General features: G+C 42.0%; 1 protein-coding gene across 4 annotated transcripts in view; it reads right to left on the minus strand.

Annotated features, from left to right (window-relative positions):
- CDK14 (cyclin dependent kinase 14) overlaps window positions 1-23,366 on the minus strand; it is a 482,473-nt gene that overhangs the window by 133,952 nt on the left and 325,155 nt on the right. For all 4 annotated transcript variants that reach the window (XM_054020506.1, XM_054020507.1, XM_054020508.1 and 1 more), the window contains one exon: window positions 14,914-14,977. In XM_054020506.1, coding sequence (XP_053876481.1) covers window positions 14,914-14,977 — 64 coding nt within the window. The remainder of the gene's footprint in view (window positions 1-14,913; window positions 14,978-23,366) is intronic.

Below are 23,366 nucleotides of genomic sequence, written 5' to 3' on the forward strand. Positions count from 1 at the left end.
ACTGTATGAGCGGTAGAATGAAGGTACTTCTTACTTTCATCAACATGTAATTAAAAAGAAATCCTGTTAAGTAGTGGGACTGAAAGTGCATATTTATTATGACTTGGTTTGAGTCACTGACTCAAATAGTAACTACAGTTATTAGGGAATCAAATCCTTTTAGATAATTTTAAATTTCTCTACATTAATTTATTTTGTGTAAGAACACAGTGGTAGGCAAGTATATTAAATTTGCGTGGAATTTAAAACTAAAATAGTGCTGCGTTGAATATGAAAATTACTAATTTTAAAGGGAACCAGTGTTATCTGAAAAACCTTTATAATTAAATTGAGCAAAATAAACTTGATTTTCTCTGAATTACTATGCTAAATGTACAATGATCACCATCATCAGAAGCATGTCTCATTGTTAAGCTGGATTTTCATACAAGCTTTGTATTTCACTAGTTGAAGATGATGTTCTACCACATGAAACAAATGAGTGACTTCAGATTTTCTGTAAATTGCACAGACATTAAAACGTGTTTAAGATTTGCTTCTGAAAACAGGTTCTAGGTAGTAAAAACTCTCAACTAATGAAATGGTCTGTTCATAACTAAGTGCTATGTAAACAGATCAGAGCTCTGTATAGTTATACTGTGTGGCTATCTTACTAGCAAAAGCAGATACATGATATCAATATTTCTCACCAGAAAGAAAAATAAACTATTTTATCCTTCTACAGCCTGTAGATTATTATTAGGATTTAAAAAGCTAACAAACAGAATAAGAGTGAGTAGGTGGCTTTATGTGCCTATACACACACACACACACACACACGTGCTCACACATATACCTAAGTGCTCTCCACTGCAAACATTATATGCTTGATAAACAGGCTCTTTCTGACAGCCTTGCATCAAGGACAGGTTCAAACAGAAGAGAATTTCAGCAGAACTCACTAGTGAGCTTATTAGCAGACCGCTGAAGGAACCACTGGTCTGCTATGAGAATTGAAAAAATAAGTACTTGCATTTTAAGTAACATAAAACGAGTTTTTTTTTCTTTCATCAGTCAGAAAATACATGAGCTATTATACCTGTACCATTTATTTGCCTTGAAGAAAATCTAGAACGGGGGGGGGGGGGGGGAAGCTATGCAAAGAATTAAAGTGGATTGAATTTTGATTTTGTTAGCTTTATTTTCAGCAGTATTGATAATCAGCTTCTCTAAACTATACCACTTAAAATGCAAGGAGTTTAATAGGCAGCAGGTTTATTAATAGGCAGCAGGTTTAAAACAAATAAAAGGAAGTTCTTCTTCACGCAGCGCACAGTCAACTTGTGGAACTCCTTACCTGAGGAGGTTGTGAAGGCTAGGACTATAACAGAGTTTAAAAGAGAATTGGATAAATTCATGGTGGTTAAGTCCATTAATGGCTATTAGCCAGGACAGGTAAGGAATGGGGTCCCTAGCCTCTGTCTGTCAGAGGGTGGAGATAGATGGCAGGAGAGCGATCACTTGATCATTGCCTGTTAGGTTCACTCCCTTTGGGGCACCTGGCATTGGCTACTGTCGGTAGACAGTATCAGAGGGGTAGCCGTGTTAGTCTGAATCTGTAAAAAGCAACAGAGGGTCCTGTGGCACCTTTAAGACTAACAGAAGTATTGGGAGCATAAGCTTTCTTCAGACTTGCATCTGAAGAAGTGAGGTTCTTACCCACGAAAGCTTATGCTCCCAATACTTCTGTTAGTCTTAAAGGTGCCACAGGACCCTCTGTTGCTTTTGTCGGTAGACAGGATACTGGGCTAGATGGACCTTTGGTCTGACCCGGTAAGGCCTTTCTTATGTTCTTATTTTCAAGGCATTTTTCTTATTATTAATAAAATCATGCTAGTTTAATGTGCATTTCTTGATTACTGTTCTTCTCTACTTAAAACCAAATGTGATTTGTTTCAATGCAAATATTTAAACATTTATCACAGTAATATTTTGAACAGATTAGTAAACAGGCATCTATAAAGTGTGCTTTCTATACTTTCAAAGTAAATACATTTTTAATACTGAAAAACAATAATGTATTGTATTTGTGACTATTCTATAGCATACCACTTTCATACTTGAGATTTTAACATATATATTGCTATTATGTCATCTAAAGGTAGAAAAGACAAGTGAATCATGCAGTCCATCCGAATCCTCAAGTATTATAGCAACCAAGAATTTACAATTAGGGCTTTTTACTGCACTCCAGCAGTAGTACTCAGAGCTACATGACAGTCATGTGATTCAAGCTCTGCCTTGTTGGTCTCAAACTGACTTAACCATATTATTAGGAATCAGACCTGCCCCAGGATAAGATGATTCTCTCACTTAAAATAATGAATTCATCTCTTCAGTGAAGATTTGCTGATGGAGATAAGGAAAACATATCGTCCCTGATTCAGGAAGGCACTTACGTGCTCAAGTCCCATTGAAGTCAATGATTAAAGGTAAGGACATATACTTAAGTGCTTTCCTGAATTGAAGCCTATGTAAGGAGGGCACTTTTGGACTTATGGGCAGGTTATGAATAACCCATTTCTATGTTACCCCATACTGTCTTACCAGTAAAGTACGTTAGCACAATACAACAATAATCTGCCTTCTCTGCCAGTCTCTAAATTGCACTGGGAATTGAATCAGGGAAGTGGAAAAGAGAAAGTCAGAAAGATGGGATAAAGCCTCACTTTTGCTCATTAGTTCCCTCATGTACACCAATTAAGGCTTGGATCTTTCCTATTTGAATGTGTACCAAATCACAGACTCAATCACTAAATTTGGGGTGTGCAAATTTTAACTGTCAAGATTGAAAATGTTTGTCACTGGGCTAAGTTAGATAATGATTCAGTAATTGTGTGGGCCAGTTATAACTGGCAGCTATCCCATCCACATTATTAAAGGAAAACTGTCAACATGATAATTATTCAATTTTTTCAAACGGAGGTTAAAATAATTTTGGGTACTATACCTGCGCCCTTCAGTCCCCTCCAAAGTGGAGGTTGCTTACCTATCACTGGAGGTTCTTTGAGATGTGTGTTCCCTATCGGTATTCCACTGCGGATTATGCATTTTCATCGTGGAGTCAGAGAATTTGAAAGTACTGTCCATTGGTTCGCGCATGCACCCTGGTTTGCCTTGTGCTTCTGTCCCAGGTGATAAAGGGCAGGGCAAACCAACTGCATCTTCAGTTTCTTCTGCGGGTCAACAGACACTACTACAAACAGTTCCGGCCCCGGTGCATGGCACGCATGCACACCCACGTTTGGAATCCAGATAGGGACCATCACTAGAAGAAGTTAGTGGTGCGGGGAGATGTATACCTTACCTCAGCCTCCCTGAAGCTGGCAAGAGCCATTGGGAATTATCTGCATTCACTTCAGCTGTGTTCACTGTGTTAGCTGCATTGAGCAGTGGAGGAATAAACTGGAGCAGCTTGGAAGAGCTATGATTTTGATATGGGGTGATCTGGGAGGCTGTGGCTCTCTGGGTGTGTGTGAGCCCCTCTCCCTGACCACTATGTGTGTGATCCAAGGAAAGACGTGCATGTGTATCCTGGGAGATCAAGTATACCTCATTTCATCACTGCTGTGCAGGTTGTGTCAATAGCAAGGCACGGGGTCTTCTTGCCGGGGTCCTGTCAGCAGGTGGGAGATGAATATAGCTGAGTTTAATGAACAGCAAGTGAAAGTATAGTGTCTGGTGGTATCCTAAGGGTGAAGGGGCTGTAATAGGGGGTTGAAGGAGTTGTAAATGTAGTAGCTGTAGTGTTCTTTCTGTGGAGCAGGCTGTGTACGAGTGTAGGGAGCTCCTGTTCAGTCCAGGGCAGTGTGTGGGTACATGTGTGTTATCCTCTTATGGGTTGCATGAGTGTGAAACAAAAGCTCTGAGACTTGTGAACTGCACTATTCATGTCAGTGGGTGTGCCCATTCCCCTCCCCCCCCCCACACACACACCCTATGCTGGCGAGCCTGATATGCATCAAGGTGCCCTTGGTGCATGCTTCCAGTATGCCTGTTCTCAGCTCTCCACCCAGAGTGGCAGGGGTTCCCCATACCTTGGCTCACATGAGAGGGTAGGGAGAGGGACTCCAGCACTCCCAGAACAGCAGGCACTCCCAGATCTCAGATCGCATGGGAGGCAGAGAGAGAGGCTCAGACCCACCCCCAGAAGGACAGAAGGCCCCAGATCCTGGCACGCATACACACACGATAGTAAGGAGAGGGATTCAGCCCCCCCTCTCCCTCCAATCCTGGCCCACACACAGGAGGGGAGAATGTGGGTCTGACAGACGCCTCTTATTCTCCTCCAGTATCCCTGCCACTTACCCTCATGTGCCCTTCCCAGTGTTCCTCCCCCTACCTAATCTGAGTCCTCCACCTCCTCTCCCACCCATCCCCATAATTCCCTCTCCCCCATTACCATGCCCCCTAATGCCCTTCCATCCCAGCAACCATTCACATGTCTATTTTTTTTTCACAAATACTTTGATTACGTTCCACCCCCCATTAAAAGGCACTTTACAGAAAGATTTTAGCAACATGCCTTCAAAGCTTTTCCAGATTTTTGCCTTGGGTTGGACTTGAACTTACACTGGCTGGGCTGGTTCAGGTTCAAAAGCATATTACTCATCCCCTGCAGCTGCAGTGGAAGCTTTCCACTAGAAATGTCGCTCTCTGCACATGCTCAGTGTAATATGGTTTGTGTTAGAGTTTTAGGGCTTGTCTACACTGGCAATTAACAGTGCTGCAACTTTCTCACTCAGAGGGGTGAAAAAACACCCCCCTGAGCGCAGCAAGTTGCAGTGCTGTAAAGTGCCAGTGTAAACAGTGCCCCAGCACTGGGAGCTACGCCCCTCATTGAAATGGCTTTTTTAGAGCACTGGAAGAGCTCTCTCCCAGCGCTGCACCGCAACCACACAAGACATGTTAAAGGTGTAGACTAGCCCTTAGGTGTGAGCCTAATTGGAGAATAACAACTTCTTTTGCTAATAACATTCTGAATTTTGTTCTCCCAAGGGGCTAGTGGGTGCCATGCATTCTCTGGGGTAACCCTTACACAAGTAAGACCCTTGTGCCAGGATCAGAACCATAGTTTGATCCCCAGGTCTGGGCAAAAAAACATTGTCAAAATATGTCAACAACTTTAAGAAAAGCAGGGTTTTTTGGGATGTGGTGGGAAGGGTTGTATCTCAGGAACCCCTTGGTCAAATGATCCCAAATTTGGTCACGGACCAAACCCTGAGCCCCCATGAGTCACACCAAATTTCAAGGCAATCCGAGTAACTGAATGGACTGTAGAGCAGTTAGAAGAATCATGGTTTAAACAGAAAGCTGGTCTTAACTTTAACTACAGAAGAGCTAGTGCTCCGCTGCATGTGAGCATTCCCTAATCATGTGAACCCTCATTCTTAGATCTCCTGAGTTCTGAAGTCAGAGTGGATTATGAATATCTACTTACTACCTGTAAATACCCAGTGATGCGCTCTCTAAATTGCGGACATTCTATGAGGCCGAAGAAATGTATAAAAGCATTTATACTGTAGCTCAATTCATCAACTAACCCTTCAAAAATCATTACATACATTTGCTTGTGTGTTACGGTAACTTTGTGAGACTAACAGTCTAAGCAACATTTAAGAGATGTCTTTTTTAATTACTGGATGTGGCTGCTGCTTCTCTCTCTCTATGAAGAAGGTCCATTCGTGGGTGGGTAGGGTGCCTCCATTCATACTAACCTCTAGTGATGATGGCTATGCATACAAGGGAAACATTAATTCTTCTCTTGTATAAGATTTTTTGTAACTAGGCCATAGCAACATGGATAGAAATGCTAGTACAGGAGTTTAAAATACTATGAAAAAATCATTACCTTGCAATTCTAACATCCCTGTGATAAATGTGGGAGTGAGGGGGAGGAGGCGGGAGCTTCCTTTTATGGACACCCAGCCAGCAGCTATAAAATCCCTCTTAGTAGCTGTTCTCTAATTGTTCTACTGGTAACGGGTTAAAAAGTCTCACTGCTATGCATAGGTAAAAGGAAGTGAGTGGGCACCTGGCCAAAAGAGCCAATGGGAAGGCTAGAACTTTTTAAAATTGAAACAAGACTCCCCTTTTGTCTGTCTGTTGGTCTTCGGGAGAGGCAGACAGGGAGCAGTTATACTGTGAGAAGCTTGGGCCAGGTATGAAAAATCATCAGTATCATACCTAGAAACTACTCATCTAAAACCCCAGATAAGTAAGTAGAACAGGAAACGTCCAGGAAGACGCGATTAGGTTTATCCCTTTTATTTCTTTATGGCGTGTGGATTCCTCTGTGCTAACCCCAGATGCTTTTGTTTTGCTTGTAACCTTTAAGATGGACCTCAAGAGAGCTATTCATGATGCTTAATCCTTGTAGATTTTTTTTTAAATCTAGCAAAAGCCTAAGTTCCCAGACATATTTTCTTCTTTTTTTTAATTAATAAAATTTACCTTCTTTAAGAACAGAATTGGATTTTTGTGTCTTAAGAGGTTTGTGCAAATATTGTTCAATTAGCTGGTGGCAACAGCTGATTTCCTTTCCTTTGTTTTTCTTTCTCAGCTCTTCCCCGGAGGGGATGGGGGTGGGTGAAAGGGTTGAGGGTATCCCACAGGAAGGAATTCCCAAGTGCACCTTCCTGAGTTATCAAAGGGGTTTTGCACTTCAGTGGTGGTGGCGGCATCTACCCATCCAAGGTCAGAGAAAAGCTGTAACCTTGGGAGTTTAATACAAGCCTGGAGTGACCAGTATTAATTTTTAGAATCTTTGTGGGCCCCCACCTTCTGCACTCGAAGTGCTAGAGTGGGGCTTTAGCCTTGACAATCCCTTCTTCTAAAAATATACAATATGTCTATAAATCAGAAGTCTCAACATCTAATCCAGTTTTCTAAACCATCAGTTGCATCTTAAAATACCTCAGGATTCTTTAGTGATGGCTATATCATTTTGTAGGACATAAGCCCAGTAACCTACAAAGAAATTAATGTAAAGTCAAGCTCCTGCTTGTCACTGAAAATTGTTTGGTCATATTCAAGATACAGAAATGCAACCTCATTGTCTTATCAAGCAATGTTAAGGATGGTGCAACAGAACACAATTTTCTAGTCCCCTCTAGTGAGCGTAAATAAGATGGTGCTGTCCTTCAGTAATGTTCACATGCTTGCTTCCCCCATCAGGAGGCACAGATTCTTCTCCATGGCCGATCCTTCTATATCATGCTCCAGACCAGGAACTGTAGAATTAGTTGTAAGCGATTATATTACAGATGCTGTGGGCCCATCTGCACCAGTGGCAACCGGCCTCTCAGCAATGCCAGCGGAAAGTGTAGTTGGCTGAACAGCAACAGCATGATTCAGCGTTGCAAACTCTTATTTTTTTCTGTGAGTGCTAGGATTTCAGCTGGGACTGGAGCCAGTATCACAATGACATTAGAATCTCCAGTCCTCTCATGAATTTCAGCCATGGCTGGGAGAATACTCCCTCTGATTGGCTGCCTTCCCCACTCTCCTGCCTCCTGGGGAAGGGCAGACAATCAGTGCTGTTGCAGGAGACAGAGTTCTCTCTCCTACTCCTGTCAGGAGCAGCAGGGGCTGCTCCCGCTATAGGCAAACTAGGCAGCAGCAGCGGGTGGCAAGGGCTGCCACACGAAACCACTGTGCCCCCCCCCACACCTCTGCCATAACTACTGAACCATGAGGCTTGGTTCCCCATCCCACCCCTAAGGGAGGCATGCTTCCCCAGTTGAGAACCTCTGTTCTAAGCAATGGGATGGGGGCACACTAAAGTTTTCCCTAGGGAGGCAGATTGCCTTGAGAGGCTTCTAAGGAGTGGACACCATTCTCCCTCCTCCCCAGTCCGCTTCTGGGAGCAGCAGGGTATCTTCTCCTCCCTCCCATCTCCCTCTCTGCAATGTCAAGGGAAGGGGCAGAAGGGGGTGAAGATCCCCTAGAGCTGCAGGAGGAGCAGAGGTGAGACAGGGTGGGTGGAGCAGAACTGGTGTGGGAGCTAGAGCACAGGCAGATGGCAGGGAAGAATTGATGTGGGGACAGGATTAATTGGGGGGGTGCAGAAAAGTGTGTGTGTGTTGACAGCTCCAGCAGTGGCCAAACCACCTTTCGCTATATAATGGGAGAACACACACACACACCGGGGGGGGGGGGGGGGGGCGTTTAATGGGGTGCCAGAGAGGAGAGGGAAGGGGAATAAAAAAAATAAAAACAGACAAAAAACACAATATAATCTTTAAAAACCTCATGATTTTTTGGGGGGGGGCGGGGTTGACTCATGATTTTTGAACTTTTGGGGTTGGCAGCACTGTTGATCTGGTAATTGCCCAGCAACGGCATTTTGAGGCATTAACCCAGACAGCAGGACTGGGACCATTTCAAAAGGCTGATAAGAAAAAATAATAAAACTAGCTAGGCGAGTCTCCAAGCAAAGTTCTTCGACTCACTAGTTAGGTCTGTGAATCCAGGAGAGAAGAGAAGCTGGAGTGAAAGGAAGGATTAGAGTTCAGACAGCCTAACCCAGTCTCTGGAACCAGAGACATAGGCCCAATTACTGATATTGCCTGAGAAGCTGGTAGTCTTCTCTGATCTGGCATCAGATGGAAGATTTCTTTCACTGCATCTGTGAGGATGGGATAAGCTCTGATAGAGCAGGAAATGCTAAGACTCTGGATAGCGGCTCAATTTCAGATGAGATTTACAATAGTAAGTGATTAAAGCAGAGTCCCATAAAGAATTTTATATACCCAATTCCTTGTGTCTCATACATATCTCTGACTGTTTCTGCATTTGGCTCATGAAAAATCATCAGCAGGACATATGGGCAACAAAATAGAATATTAAATTTAACATTGATAAATGCAAAGCAATGCAAATTGGAAAATAATAATCGCAATTATACACACCAAATGATGGTGTCTAAATTACCTGTTACTACTCAAGGAGGAGATTTTGGAGTCATTGTGGATAGTTCTCTGAAAATATCTGCTAAATGTGCAACAGCAGTCAAAAAAGCTAACAGAATGTTAGGAACCATTAGGAAAGCGATAGATAATAAGAAAGAAAATATTATAATGGCACTATATACATTCATAATACTCCCACACCTTGAATACTGCATGGTTACTCCATCTCAAAAGAGATATCTTAAAACTGGAGAAAGTACAGAGAAAGGCAACAAAAATGATTAGGGATATACAGAAGCTTCCATATGAAGACAGATTAAAAATACTGAGATTGTTCATCTAAGAAAAAAGATGACTACGGGGGAGATATGATAGAGGTCTGTAAAATCATGAATGGTGTGGAGGAAGTGAATAAGGAAGTGTTATTTACCCCTTCACATAACACAAGAATCAGGGGTCACCCAATGAAATTAATACGCAGCAAGTTTAAAACTGACAGAGAAGTACTTCTTCATACAACACACAGTCCTCCCTGTGGAACTCTTTGCCAGGGGATGTTATGAAGGACAAAAATTTCACTAGGTTCAAAAAAGAATTAGACAAGTTCATGGAGGATAGGTCCGCCACTGGGGATTAGCCAAGATGGTCAGGGACATAACCCCATGCCCAAGATGTCCCTAAACTTCTGATGTCAGAAGCTGGGACTGTATGACAGGGGATGGATCACTCACTAATTGCCCAGTTCTGTTCATTCCCTCTGAAGCATCTGGCACTGGCCACTGTCAAAAGACAGGACACTGGGATAGATGAACCATTGGTCTGACCTAGTATGACCATTCTTATGTTCTTTTAGGATGGAATCTTTCCTTCCTCAGATAATCGCTGACCTACTTCTTTGGGGTCAGGTATAGATCAAAATACCCAGAACTTCTGTGCATTAAACCCCAATTGTCAGTAGGTGGCCCCAAAACAAGTTGCATGAAGCTTGCTAGTTTTTCTTCTACATCAGAGACAATCTGTGCCAGGAGAGAAGTTGTCTTAGTAGGGCCAATAGAAAAGCATTTGTCCAGCTATTAGCACAGGGGTCGGCAACCTTTCAGAAGTGGTGTGCCTAGTCTTCATTCATTCACTCTAATTTAAGGTTTTGCGTGCCAGTAATACATTATAATATTGTTAGAAGGTCTCTTTCTATAAGTCTATAATATATAACTAAACTATCGTTGTATGTAAAGTAAATAAGGTTTTTTAAATGTTTAAGAAGCTTCATTTAAAATTAAATAAAATGCAGAGCCCCCGGACCAGTGGCCAGGGCCCAGGCAGTGTGAGTGCCACTGAAAATCAGCTCGCGAGCCACCTTCTGCACCTGTGCCATAGGTTGCCTACCCCTGTATTAGCACATTCTCATAATAATAGAATACACCAATTTGTATCAAAAGACAATCCCTCTTCATTCTACGCTGGTGGAAAGCCATTGCCTCAGCAATGCTCAAAATGTTTTCCTAGATGGGGTCATGCCATGAAATATTAGCAGACCTTTTTATAAAGAAAAGATGATGAGTGGAAATAAAGGAATGTGCAGGAAGTGAGGGATGTACCCGTTTACTTAGTAACATTAGCTTTAACTTAAAACAATGAAGGGAATAAGTTCACATTTCACCTTAATGTAGCACGGATGTTTTTAAAGCGGCTGCTCTCTTTTGTACGGGGTGTATGGGTGCGCTGGGAATAAACTACGCTTAAAGATTATTAAAATGAATATCTGTTAAAAACAGATACTGAACTAGATTACTAGGATGTGCCCATGCAGGGAAGTAAGGGGACGTCAGATGTGCCTCCTGCCCCACATGAGTTACCTATATCACAGGTCATAATGTGAGTGGGAAAGCAGCTTCCTTGGGACTGCTACTCCCTCTCCCATTCAGTTGCACAGGAAGAGGCAGACCCATGCCTCCATCCTCCCAAACACACGAGCCAGCACCACTGAGCTGACACGGAGGAGGAAGTAATGGGTCTGTTCCCGGGCAACACACCTACACATTGCCCCTTACTCAGGCCTAGTGGCAAAGCCATAACCTGCTCCATAGTAAATACGTATGCACCAACCCAGATTTCATTAGGTCACTGTCATCATTTACTATACGTTGTACAGTGCTCAGCACCCATGGAGCCCCCAAATACTCAAGACCTCTAGGCTCTACTCCAATAATAATAATAATAATTGTTTTTACTTTCATTTCCCTGAACATCTTGCTCATTTGAGCATGGATCATTTCTTTACAACAGTGCTCACACATGTCCATATTGGCTTACATTACCAGGCTGGAAGAGATGACATTTGAGCACAGGGAGATACTATAAGAGAATCAGGATTACAAAATTTTGGAACTGAGTTAGGAAGGCAGCTGTCTTCCATTTGGTCTATTTTGTATTTTTAAAATTAAGTATTTAGACGAAAAACAGTGTTGACAATCAACCCAGTAGGTGATTTACTAGACGGGACAAAAGTATTTGCAAACACAAACAGGATGGTTTTGGTGGAGGGTACGGCTGAGGAACAATAGGGGATAACACAGCAGACAACTTTCAAACTGCTTTCATGATTTGGATGATACAATGCTATCTCAAAGGAACAAAGGGCTAGTGCATATCCTTTCATTGCAGGCTGATAAAAAAAGGCAGGAAAACCATCTATATTTGAGTGGCCTTCTTCAGGGGTGAAATAAATGATACACAATTTTTACTTTCCCATTTATAGACAGAGAGACCCAGAAACAAAACAGCTGGCTAATTTAGAGCTCTCTCTGTTTGGCATATGAAGTGGACTCCATCATTCAGCCTGAGAGAAGTTTATTCACATTTTAGGATATCATTCTCTCTCTACTGACCAATCTCAACAGAATATCCCGGACATCATTGCTTTTGCTAACTTCAATACATGGCAATTAGGCCTATGGACACTGTAATGGAGAAGTAGCAACCCATAACATCGAAAGCAGTGTTTTTCAGATGTTACTTGTCTCTCCCTAGTAAATTGTGATTAGCTCCCTGAGGCAGTGACCGTGTTTTACTGAACCACAGGGAAAAAAATTAGTTACTTATACCTGAATGCAGACAACAAATAAAATGAAATTCTGTTTAAACTCTGCTTGTTTTTTTTCCAGCTCCACAGATATTTAATTAAGTTGCCAGAATTTTTTTTTACTACAGTCACTATTTATTACTGATACCTTCTGCTCAAATTCCATTGTTTTATGCTTTTAAGCAGCTAAGCTTATAACATCAAAGTCTGCCTTGAGCAGATGCTAATGTTCTAATCATTAATGCTCTTCTTGCACTTCTTTCCTTTCAAATAATTTGTTGTCCTTACTGTTTGCAACTGCTAGGCTTAAATTACAGTTCATATATTTATGTTTAGATGGGGATGTTACTTTCTTAGGGCTCTGCTCAACACACACAGAAATTTTGCCTGACTAAGGAGTGCTGAACAAACTGTTGGAAAAAGAAAATATATTCCATGCTTTCTATTTTTAAATACAATAAACTCATAAGTCTTGGACACAGATGGAATCAATTCAAATTTGGCAAGACCATTTCAGGTTCACTATATTGTACTCTGGGACTAAGGAAACAAAGAGACTAAGCCATTTCAAAATTATAAATCTGAGAAGTGTTAAAATAAAGCATTAACCCTGCTTCTGCTAGTACAAGGTTACTCAGAAAATTCTTTCAGTCAAGTTCACTCGCAAAATCTCTTATAGGGTGTAATTCATCCAAGAGCAGAGGGTCCATCTAAGCACTACAGGAAGGGTAAGGGGCTGGTTGAGCATCTGCAAAAGAGACTATGCAACTCCTGGGCTCTCCGGGGAGGTTTCCCTGATGGCCACACGGAGGTCAGCATGAGGGGCAGCTTTTTGGATAGTGAAAGGGCCATGTTATACATTCCTAACCAGAGCCAATGTCCCTAGCAAAAAAGTGGTGTTATTCCAGCCCAACCTGTAGGATGCAGTACTTGATATGATGCAAGGCTTGCTTCATGCCCAACCCCTATGCTGTAGGTGTTGGATTTTGCTTCCCCAGTCATTCTGCATTTCACCAGAATAAAGCCCAGGCTTTACGCAGGTGAGGCAAATTTCATCCCTACTGTTGAATAAACCAAAACCTATGCATCTTTGTAACATATTAGAAGGGCTTATTTCACATGTTCATCATTTTGCCAAGAATACCATGCGCACTAAAGAGCTAAGCATACACTTGCAGCAAAAAGGACCTTTTCCCCATAGGGAGGGGCAGAAGTCTCTCAACCCCCATGTAAGTGGATGGGAATTAAGGGTGCTCAGCACCTTGCAGCAACAGGCCCCATACAGATGAAAACAGTTATCAGCCAGGATAATAATGATTTTGGCTTGAAAATCTGCATACTTCACAGGGGTGGAGAAAGGCTGAAAGAACAAAGAGCACTCTATGCACCCTTAAGGAAATGGGGAAAGTGTTGAGTGACCATTGACCACGTTGCATTTATCTTTTTTCCCTCATTACTGCATTTTTATGATTGATATGTGTTCAGAGCTGGCAAAATTCATGCTCTATAAGAGAGGAAACAAAAACAAATCCAACACAATGGTCATTTTAAAAATAATATGCCTCTGTTACATTTCACTAAATGCCAGCTGTCAATTTATTTCCCAATGTCCCTTTGCAAAAACTGATAGAACAAACCCTCACTGCTTGATGCATTTCTAAGCCATTCTCTAAAGAGAAAGTTTCTTGACTGCCATCTACTGTTCAAAACATTTTATTCAACTCCCCCCCCCCTTTTTTTTTTTTTTTGGTGACAAAAATACAGCACCACCAAAGCCAAAAACATGTCCTGTTTATCCACTTCCAATATTAAACAACAAATGTCTTTGGAACTTTTCTGAAAATAGTGTTTTCTTTAATAAGATTTAAATTGACACACAATTGTTTTTGGATTTTAGAGAAAATCTTTTTTTAATCTAGAAAGTGTTAGGATAAAACCCTTCCAGATTTATTAAATAGTTGTGTGCTATTATTGAAGGGTTCCTATAGTATTCTATGATAAGCTGACATCATCCAAAAGACCTTTCTTTCCCCCAATGTCAGCCCCAATCCTGCAAACTTGTTAACTTAATTATGACCTCACCTGAGTAGAATCTGGATTCCCTTACAGAGCAGTAAACTTTGGTACCTACTTCCAGCCTAAATGGTGCAATTTATAGGTTAACTTTAAAATAGAAGTCTGCTTGTGGAACAGATAAAACATCATTATTTTGGTTGCATCCTGGCTTATAAGGGTTACCTACTGGTGTTTGCTTAGTATCAAGGGAAACTTCCTAATGGTTAAATCTATTCGACTATGGAAAGATTTCCAACAGTAGTAGCAGAAGCACCATCAGTTTGGCCATTTAAAACTAGACTGCAGAAAGTGTTAGATAATACAGTAAACTAAACAGTGGCAGAGGAATACGATGCGTTTCCGTCTTCAGCTTCCAGGATACCTTATCCTATCACTTTGGTTCCCCCTTTCAGTACATTATAATTAATAAATATTGCACCTGTTGACCAATAATACTGACCTTCATCACCCTTCCACTCACAGGAAATGTAAGATTGTTGTGCAACATGTTGTAGTTGTGCAAAATGTCATATTAATGTGCTACAAAGGGAAGTTATGGCTAAAAGTCAAAAGCCAACTAACATAGTGACATGTGAAATGCTAAAATGCTAAAATGAATGCACTGCAGTATGCTTACAATGCATCCACTATCCTGCAAAACTATTCGGATTATTTTGAAACAATGTTGCAGAAGTCCATTAGTAAGTAAGTAAATGTGCCAAAACGTAGGAGCATTGTCTCAAAACCCTTCTGTCAGCTAGCACGTAAGATTTTTAATGTGTTTTCCTGGAAAGAATGAAATCTTGATTACTTGTTGTTTAAACCTACCTGGCTTGAAATGGGGTAAAGAATGGACTCCAGGCCATGTATCTTCATTTGGTGTTCCAAGTACCTGTTAGCAAAAGAAAAAAAGACCTCTTTAATTTTAGCACTGGTAATACTTGGCTCTTATATAGAGCCATTCTTCTACAGACCTCAAAGCACTTTACAATACTAACTGTAATTAAGCTTAATTAAGGAAGAAAAAAGTTAATTGACTTACCCACGGTCACATAACAAGTCAGTGGCAAAATCAGAAATCAGACACAGGAGCCCTGACTCCCAGTCTTTTACCCCTTGTCAGTAAATTGGACTATCACAGGGGTTCTCAAACTGTGGGTTGTGACCACATTTTAATGGGGTTCTCAAGGCTGGTGTTGGCCCTGGGCCCCAGCAAGCCAGAAGCCCAAGCCCAAGGTTACATGCCCCCTGCCCAGAGCAGAAGCCCTTGGGCTTCAGCTTTGCCCACGCCCCTCCCCCACTCCACCCGGGGCAGTGGGGCTCGAGCGGCGGGGCTCAGGTGGGCTCGGTCTTTGGTCCCCCCTCTTGTGGTCGGGTAGTAATTTTTGTTGTCAGAAGAGGGTCACGATGCAATGAAGTTTGAGAACCACTGGACTCTATCAGACAATACATATATTAAAACTGACATTTCACTGACAAATGTCAACCTATTTGTACATCACAGAAAGCAGAAATGGCCCAGACTAGGCCTCTGAGCTCAATGGAAATTTAGATCTTTGTAATCCTAAACAAACTGAATGGGCATATACAAGTTAAACTATTTTCAACTCCAAGAGCTTGCTAACTGCTACGTAGCATAGCAGATGTACACCAGGGGTTCTCAAACTGGGGGTCAGGACCCCTCAGGGGGTTGCAAGGTTATTACATAGGAGGTCGTGAGCTGTCAGCCTTCACCCCAAACCCCGCTTTGCCTCCAGGATTTATAATGGTGTTGAATATATTTAAAAATGTTTTTAATTTATAAGGGGGTCGCACTCAGAGGCTTGCTATGTGAAAGGGGTCACCAGTATAAAAGTTTGAGAACCACTGATGTACACAGATGGTGAACCAGACTCCTAAGAATGCAGTAGGAACAAGAACTTAAAAAGATTGGCCTTAATTTTACATGAATTTAGAGCTCATAAAAACGGAAAGACTGTGGAGACAGCAAACCACAGAACAGCTTCTGCTTCTATTCTCTTTGGTGCTGGTTCTTACACTGCCCTTATCATAATATCTGAGCGTCTTCCACCAGCGTATTAAGTGATGTGACTCACATGTGGTTTATTCTCACTTGCATGCTTTACCCAGGGGATTGTGCAGCAGCCCTCACCACTGCTACAGCATGTATGTTTCACACACATTTGTCTGTAGAAAATGAAACAGTTAAGTTTGGGGTACATCCCAGAGAGCACCACATCCACAGTTTCAGCACTACATATATCCTGAAATGTGAGTCTTTTGCACACACACAACCTGTTTCACCATTGCCTTGTGTAGTCATTTACACTAGTGCAAAGTGGGTTTGAAATGCTATCAACTCAGAATGGTAGCAATTTACATCTACTTTGCACTGGTGTAAATGAATACAAAAGGTGCAAGGCAGCAATGAATTAAGACTACTCCCCCCTGCCCCCGTTGACATGTAGTAAACTCCACAGCATCTATGACACAACGTAAACTATTTCACCCTCTTAGTGAGAGCATCTCACTGCCAATGCAGCATCGCTGCAACCCTGGGGATTCAGCAGGAGAAAAATCTGAAGTAACATTTTTCACAAAGTCAAAAACAATGTGCAATTTTTCACTCAACTTTGCTAATTCAGTCACCAAAAACTCTAGAACTTTTCATTTAGTTTTTGTGAAATTTTAACAGTGTCACTCATAAAAATTATACTAAAAATAGTCAATAGGATGTATGTCATTGATTTCAGTGGGGATTTCACTCTACATCTTTAAGGTCAGAAGGGACCACTGTGTTAATTTAATTAAGTCAAAGCACAATTGTCCAGCTGGCTGAAGAAAGACGGGAAGGGAGGAAGGGGAATGAATGTGGTTTAATTAGGCCACAACTTTATTCACTTATAATACCTGGAAGTACCCAGGAACAAATTGTACAGTGCAGGAAGGAGAGGATTTGGTTTTCTGCTGATCCAGATGCAGGAGCACCAAACCCTCTTCCTCAGTTCCCTGAAAGGGGGCTAAAAGGGATTAAGAAAAGGACAGCTTCCCGCTGTACACGACATAGGAGCTCCAAACACCCTTACTCTGCTTCCTTAAGGGATACTTTCCTTCAAATCCTTTTCCAATCCATTTTATCCGATAACTGTATCCTTTCCATACTGAGTACGTGCACTGGACATCAATAACAAGTTTTATGTACTAAGTTGCAACATTATAACCCAATCCCCTACATCACCCCAATGGGTCCCAGATCAGCTGTGGGGAAGGTGGAAAAAAAACATTCTGCCTTGGCCAATCTGAGGGTGAGGGATAAATTCCCTCCCAACCCCCAAGGCAAAGGGCAACTTGCATAATGCTTACAGCGGGTCAAGAGGGAACTCGGTCCCTTTGCCAAGTTCCTGGGTTGGTGCTGCCAGCCCAATCCTGATAAATCAGGGTCTCTCTACAGCTGCATGGGGTATAAATCCCCCCCCTTCCAGTTAGCAGGAAGGGCAGTGTAATGACCTTCTGACTTGGCCCCAACTGCTTCCTGCCCTTCTTGTCTATCCCTGTAAACTTTCCCTCTCCTCGCCACCCCTTGTAAGAAGTCCTTAAAGGGGCAACACCGTTATCTTCCATCTAGCTAAACAAAGACCTCCACACATGAAGGTTGCATTGGGCACAATGGCTGGGGCCTGGTGAAGAATCCCAGACCCAGCTTTTCTCTGTAATCTGTAAGGAGATGGGTAACAGGTAGGGCTGGGTAGTGGGGTGTGTGTGTGTGGAGGCAGGGGAACAATGTGGGCAGGCTTAAATGAAATGTTAACTCATCTGTTTTATAAGGGTATTTGAGTTTGGTGTAGTGGTAGGTCTGTTTCTTTACTGGAGTGTTTTTAAAAGAGTGCCCAGGGTGCCTGATGCCTTGGGATGGATGACATTGTATTCTAGAGTAGTTAAAAATTGAAATATATGATTAGGAAGGTAGCTTAAATTTTAATTTGTACAATCTTAAATAATTGGGATTCCTATTTGTTGTTCACAGTAACTACTTTCTACAGTAACATTAATATTATAACCAGTGGCTTTAAAATCTGATTTATAATGAACTGATCATTAAAAAATACCAATTTATATTATCTCTACGGGCTACATTTATTAAACATATTTAAAATTATCACTGGAATTTAAATTCATATTGGAAATCAGGTAAATGCATATGAATGAACATTCTACTTATGAAAAGTCAGTTTCCAAAACTCATTCATAAATCTATCTCTAACAGTTTTGTTCCTGCGCGTTCTTCTTTAGTACAAATGAGTGCAAGCAGTCATGTCTCAAAGCAAAAGCAAATCTGAGGAGGGTGAATTCTAGCATTCCTCTGTTTTATTGATTATTCAGGAAGGAGGTAGTGATAAAAAAATCACTGGTAAAAGAGTAAATAAGAAGTAAAGATGATGGTGAGAGTGGGCAACAAGCTCTTGCAACTCCAGGTGAGCAAAAAATGCTATAATGCAAATTAGAGGGGAACAAAAAGATTCCCTCTGAGTAACTTAAAAAGGATGCTGGTAGTTTCTTATAGCAGAGATGCTATGCAGCATAGAAGATTTCTTAGGTAGAACTGGATTCTTATGCCTATGACCAAGAACACTCCTTCCCACCTGTACCTTCTGAGAAGAACATGACCTTTCCTTCCCAACGTTCACCTTGCTAGAGATATCCAGGCCTTATCACCTCAAAACTGGATTACTGTAATGCACTCTATTTGGGGTCACACACTGAGACCACTTGGAACTCAGCACACAGCTCCTGGTTTACTACGTGCAATTGCACCCTGAAAGACATTTCACATCTGTGCTTGAGGAACTGCACTGGCTACTATTGAGTTTCTGTGTGGAATCAAAAGGGTTGTTTTAACCTACCTGTTTTAACCTTTATGGGGTGGGACCTGGTTGCCTGAGAGACTGCCTCTTTCCCTGTCTCTTTTGGCACAACTGAGGTCAGCAGAGGCACTCAAGGAGGAGCCCCCTCCATGTAAAAAAGAGGGAGCTGTTGGCAATGGGTCCCTATGAGGGGTCCTCAGCTCTGGAATTCACTCCCCTCCCTTGGCGCAGCAGAACCACTTTTGTTAAGCTTCAAGGCAGGCTGCAAAGCCTATCTTTTCTCTGAGGCATTTGGGGATGGGCTTGGCTGAGGAGATTTCATTGTTTTTAATGACTGCTATGGAGGGGTTTTAAAATCTTTTTTACTGTGTCTGCCATAATATATCTATGTATTGAGTGCTGGAATGGCCTGAGCAATCTGTGATGTTTATTATGAAAATTAAATTTATGTAAGATCAACCAGAGCATTGGCAGGGGCCTGTGCATGTTAGCTTAGAGCTGAGGTTTCAGAACTCTGGCTCTGCTGCTGCTTTGCTTTCTGACCTTCAGCAAGTAACATAACCTCTCTGTGCCTCAGTTTTCCTATCTGTGAAATGGATACAATAATACTTACCTACAAGCTGTGCTGCAAGCTTTAACTCTATGATTAATTATATTTAAAAAATCATCCAAGTTTGCTGAGTGATTTACAGTACAAACGCAAAGGCATCACTCTTTTGCTGAAGAGTTTTCTAACTAAAAGGTGCTCCTTTTAGGTAGATGCATAGTAATCCAAACAAATACAGTAAACCAGTGTTTCCCAAACTTGGGACGCTGCTTGTTTAGGGAAAGCCCTTGTCGGGCCAGGACGGTTTGTTTACCTGCCGCGTCCGCAGGTCCGGCCAATCGCGGCTCCCACTGGCCACGGTTTGCCGCTCCAGGCCAATGGGAGCTGCTGGAAGTGGCGCGGGCTGAGGGACATACTGGCCGCCACTTCCAGCAGCTCCCATTGGCCTGGAGCAGCGAACCGCGGCCAGTGGGAGTCGCGATTGGCCGGACCTGCGGACGCGGCAGGTAAACAAACTGGCCCGGCCCGACAGGGGCTTTCCCTAAACAAGCGGCGTCCCAAGTTTGGGAAACGCTGCAGTAAACAAATAAAGCATTTAAAATGTGACACAACCAGTGAAAATAAACAATGGGGAGCAGGGAGTGAAGGGCAAGAGTAATAAGATCATATGACTACTCAGTTACGGTATGTACAGACATCCTGGTGATTGCATTAAAGTTTTATTTGTAGTTAATGTTTATAAAACATTTTCAATATTTCAAAACCAGTGTTTAATTCCTGTTTGAATAAGAGGTGCTGTGCACTAGAACTGTGGTTCATTCACAGCCTAATTTCCCCTTTCTTCTTTATGTTCATTACTCTTATTGACTGAAGGAGTGTGTTTGTGTGTGTGTAGTGCTAAAGCAAAGGGTGAGGAGCCAGGAAGTGCCCCTGATTCACTTGTGTCATGATCAAGTAAAAGTTTCATACAATTCTTTGCAGAGACATTTTCTTCTCTTGCCTCTAGCTCTGTATAATCAGTTCTTCTAACCAGCAACCATACACTATAATTCTGTCATACCAGCAGAGGGAGCCAGTGGATTAAAAACAAATAATTTTTTCCAGCTCTTCCAAGTGAAGCGGTAAGTGTGCTTGAAAACGTTGTGTATTTTACAGCACGCCTCAGCAATTCAATGAACAACCCCTCCAAGTAACTTTATCAATAAAGGAAAATTATTCAGGACCTCTCAATAAGACCATCTTACATTATCAGTATTTTATTAACTGTCCAATATTTGACATGAGATTGACGTCCACTGTATATACGACACATACACACTCTCGTTCAGTCAGTAGCAGCAATATAAAGAAAGAAGGGCAAAATTAGGCTGAGAGTGAGCCACAGTTCTAGTGTCTAGCACCTTTTCTGCACTTTACAGGTAGAAATCAAAGTTAGTTCATGAAATCTGAAACCTAAAATCTTAACCTAACATTAAGAAGGTTTGCTGTGCTGAGGTAACATAGGGACCAGAATAAGAGAAACAAGGAAGTAACTTTGGTTTCCAAAATGACACAGGAACCAACACAAAAGGCTTTGCTGTGTGAGCACTTTTCACACTAAACTGTGACCAATTCCTCCCCCTATCTTCCTATTCATTTTCTGTCTATATATTCTATTGGGAGCCAGCTACAAAATAAGTTCTGCCCATGGTAGGACCCAAACTCTCTACATCACTTTTTCTGTTGTCAACAGTGCCTCTTCTGTCAAAGGCAACTGGGGTATTCCATCACGTGGATTATTATTTATCGGGTGGTAGCACCTATTGGACACAATCAGAGATCAGGACCCCATTGTTCTATGAATGGTACAAAGACACAGTGCTTGTCCCAGAGAGCTTACAGTCTAAACATATGAGAAAATACAACAGGTAAAGATAAATGACCAACAAGAAGGACAAAGTAACAGCGAAACAATCCTACTTGGCATAATAAGGAGGAATAAACTTCCTGTTCACTGCCTAAGCATCATGTCAGGGATGGTTTAAAGAGGGATTTCTGTGGGAAAGCCAGTGCTATGCAGTAAGGGATATGGAAGTATTTATCTTAGCCAATTTACTGAAAAAGAGGGTACTGTAAGATGGCCGCATATTGTCCCTAGCAGTGGCACACTCCACATAGCTAATACTTGGTTAGCGTGTTGAATGTAGGGGTCAGGCAAGGGAAATGCAGTTTTATCTCTAAGGGTATGTCTTCACTGCAGAGTTGATTCATGCTTTTACACCAGTATTGGTCCTAATCCTCCTCCCATCCACACACTGGGGTTAGTAGCGCTCTCTGACCAGGCTAGCAGGCACGGCTGGGCATGTGGGTTCCAGCTTATGTTCCACCTTTCCGTACGTTCACTTCGTAGCACGAATCCAGGTTGAAAATCACTTGAGTGGTGATAGTCCTCCAATGCCTTCTCACAATTAACTGTGTGTGTCCAGACGAGTTCACCCATAATTCACTGGGAAGAATCATAAAATGGCTCATCTTATGGCAGCACAAAGAACCAGGGGATGCACCCCTAGAAGTCTGAGTCATGCAGAAAATGGCTTTCCTGTCCCAGGAAAATTTTCAAGATTTCAACAATTTTTCCCTTTCTGCATTTGAAATGGACCTTTCAAATATTTTCTCATCCACCCACTCACCCAACAAAAAACAAACAAGCAAAACCAGACTCACCCCAGGAAAGCCAATAGCCCAGAGGTTCGGACACTCACCTGAGGCTTTTGCTGGTTCATACTAAGGACTTGAACTTGGGTCTCCAACATGCCAAGTAAGTACCTTATCCAATGGACTATTGGCCATTTGGGGTGGGGAGGGTGGGAGGTCGTAGTGCACATGTCTGTCTGTCTGTCTCTCTCTCACTCAAAAGTTCCATCCTGAGAATCCTTCCCAATGAAAATTTTGTCAAAACTGATACATTCCTGTGAAAAGTTTTGGTTTTGACGATTCTACATTTTCTGATGAAAAAGGGTTCTGTCAAAAAATTCCTAACCAGTTCTAGACCTAGTGCCACGCATGGGCACACAGCACCAGCGAGAACGCAATAACTTGGGTAGGATTTTGAAGCATAGCTGCTCCTACCCTGGGCTAGCTAATTGGGGTGCTGCGACCTGGGTGCTGATCACCCAGGCTAACTGCAGTGAGGACTTACCCTAAGGAAAGTTGGTCTTTATGCTCATGCTTGATACACCTATTTGAAGGAGTAAACTCCTGGTGCCCACTGTCATATTAAACAACAGGCTCAGTAATAAAACACTTAAAATAGCTAACGCAGCTTAGGAAATAAAGGGTTTTTACTGTAACTGGTTTGACTTTTTGAGTTGGAAAAGAAACTTTTGCTTTGCTTTTTAAAATTAGTTTTACAAAGATCTCACTAATGCACTCCCTGGTATCCAAGCCGACCTTTATTTTAGGGTCATCATAGCTGGTGAACAGCATAACATTGTCAACATAATGAGTCATATTGTCCTATATTTTCTTCAGAGAGCTAAAATAATTACATAATGTTGCATAATGGCCACTCTGGTAACACAGTTTGCCTAGCTGATCTGAGTCCCTTTGGGCATGACCCTTGGCTCAATTCCTTCCCTCCAGCTCTTTCTGAAGTGGTAGGGTACTCAGTAATGGGCCAGCAGATTCACCTCAATTGCAGAATATACAAAGCTTTATCCTATTAAAAATAGAACTCTTAGAGTACAGTGCTTTAATATCTGATTATGTACAATTTCCTTAATATTTGGTATAAGAATTCCTGGTACTCCTCAAGAAAGGCATTGGTTTGAGGTTGCCGCCACCGCCACCACCTCAAAAAGGCCATCCAGCCAGAAGCAGATCCAGAAGTTTGC

This window comes from Malaclemys terrapin, chromosome 2, assembly GCF_027887155.1.
Source record: "Malaclemys terrapin pileata isolate rMalTer1 chromosome 2, rMalTer1.hap1, whole genome shotgun sequence".
Classification (NCBI taxonomy): domain Eukaryota; kingdom Metazoa; phylum Chordata; order Testudines; family Emydidae; genus Malaclemys; species Malaclemys terrapin.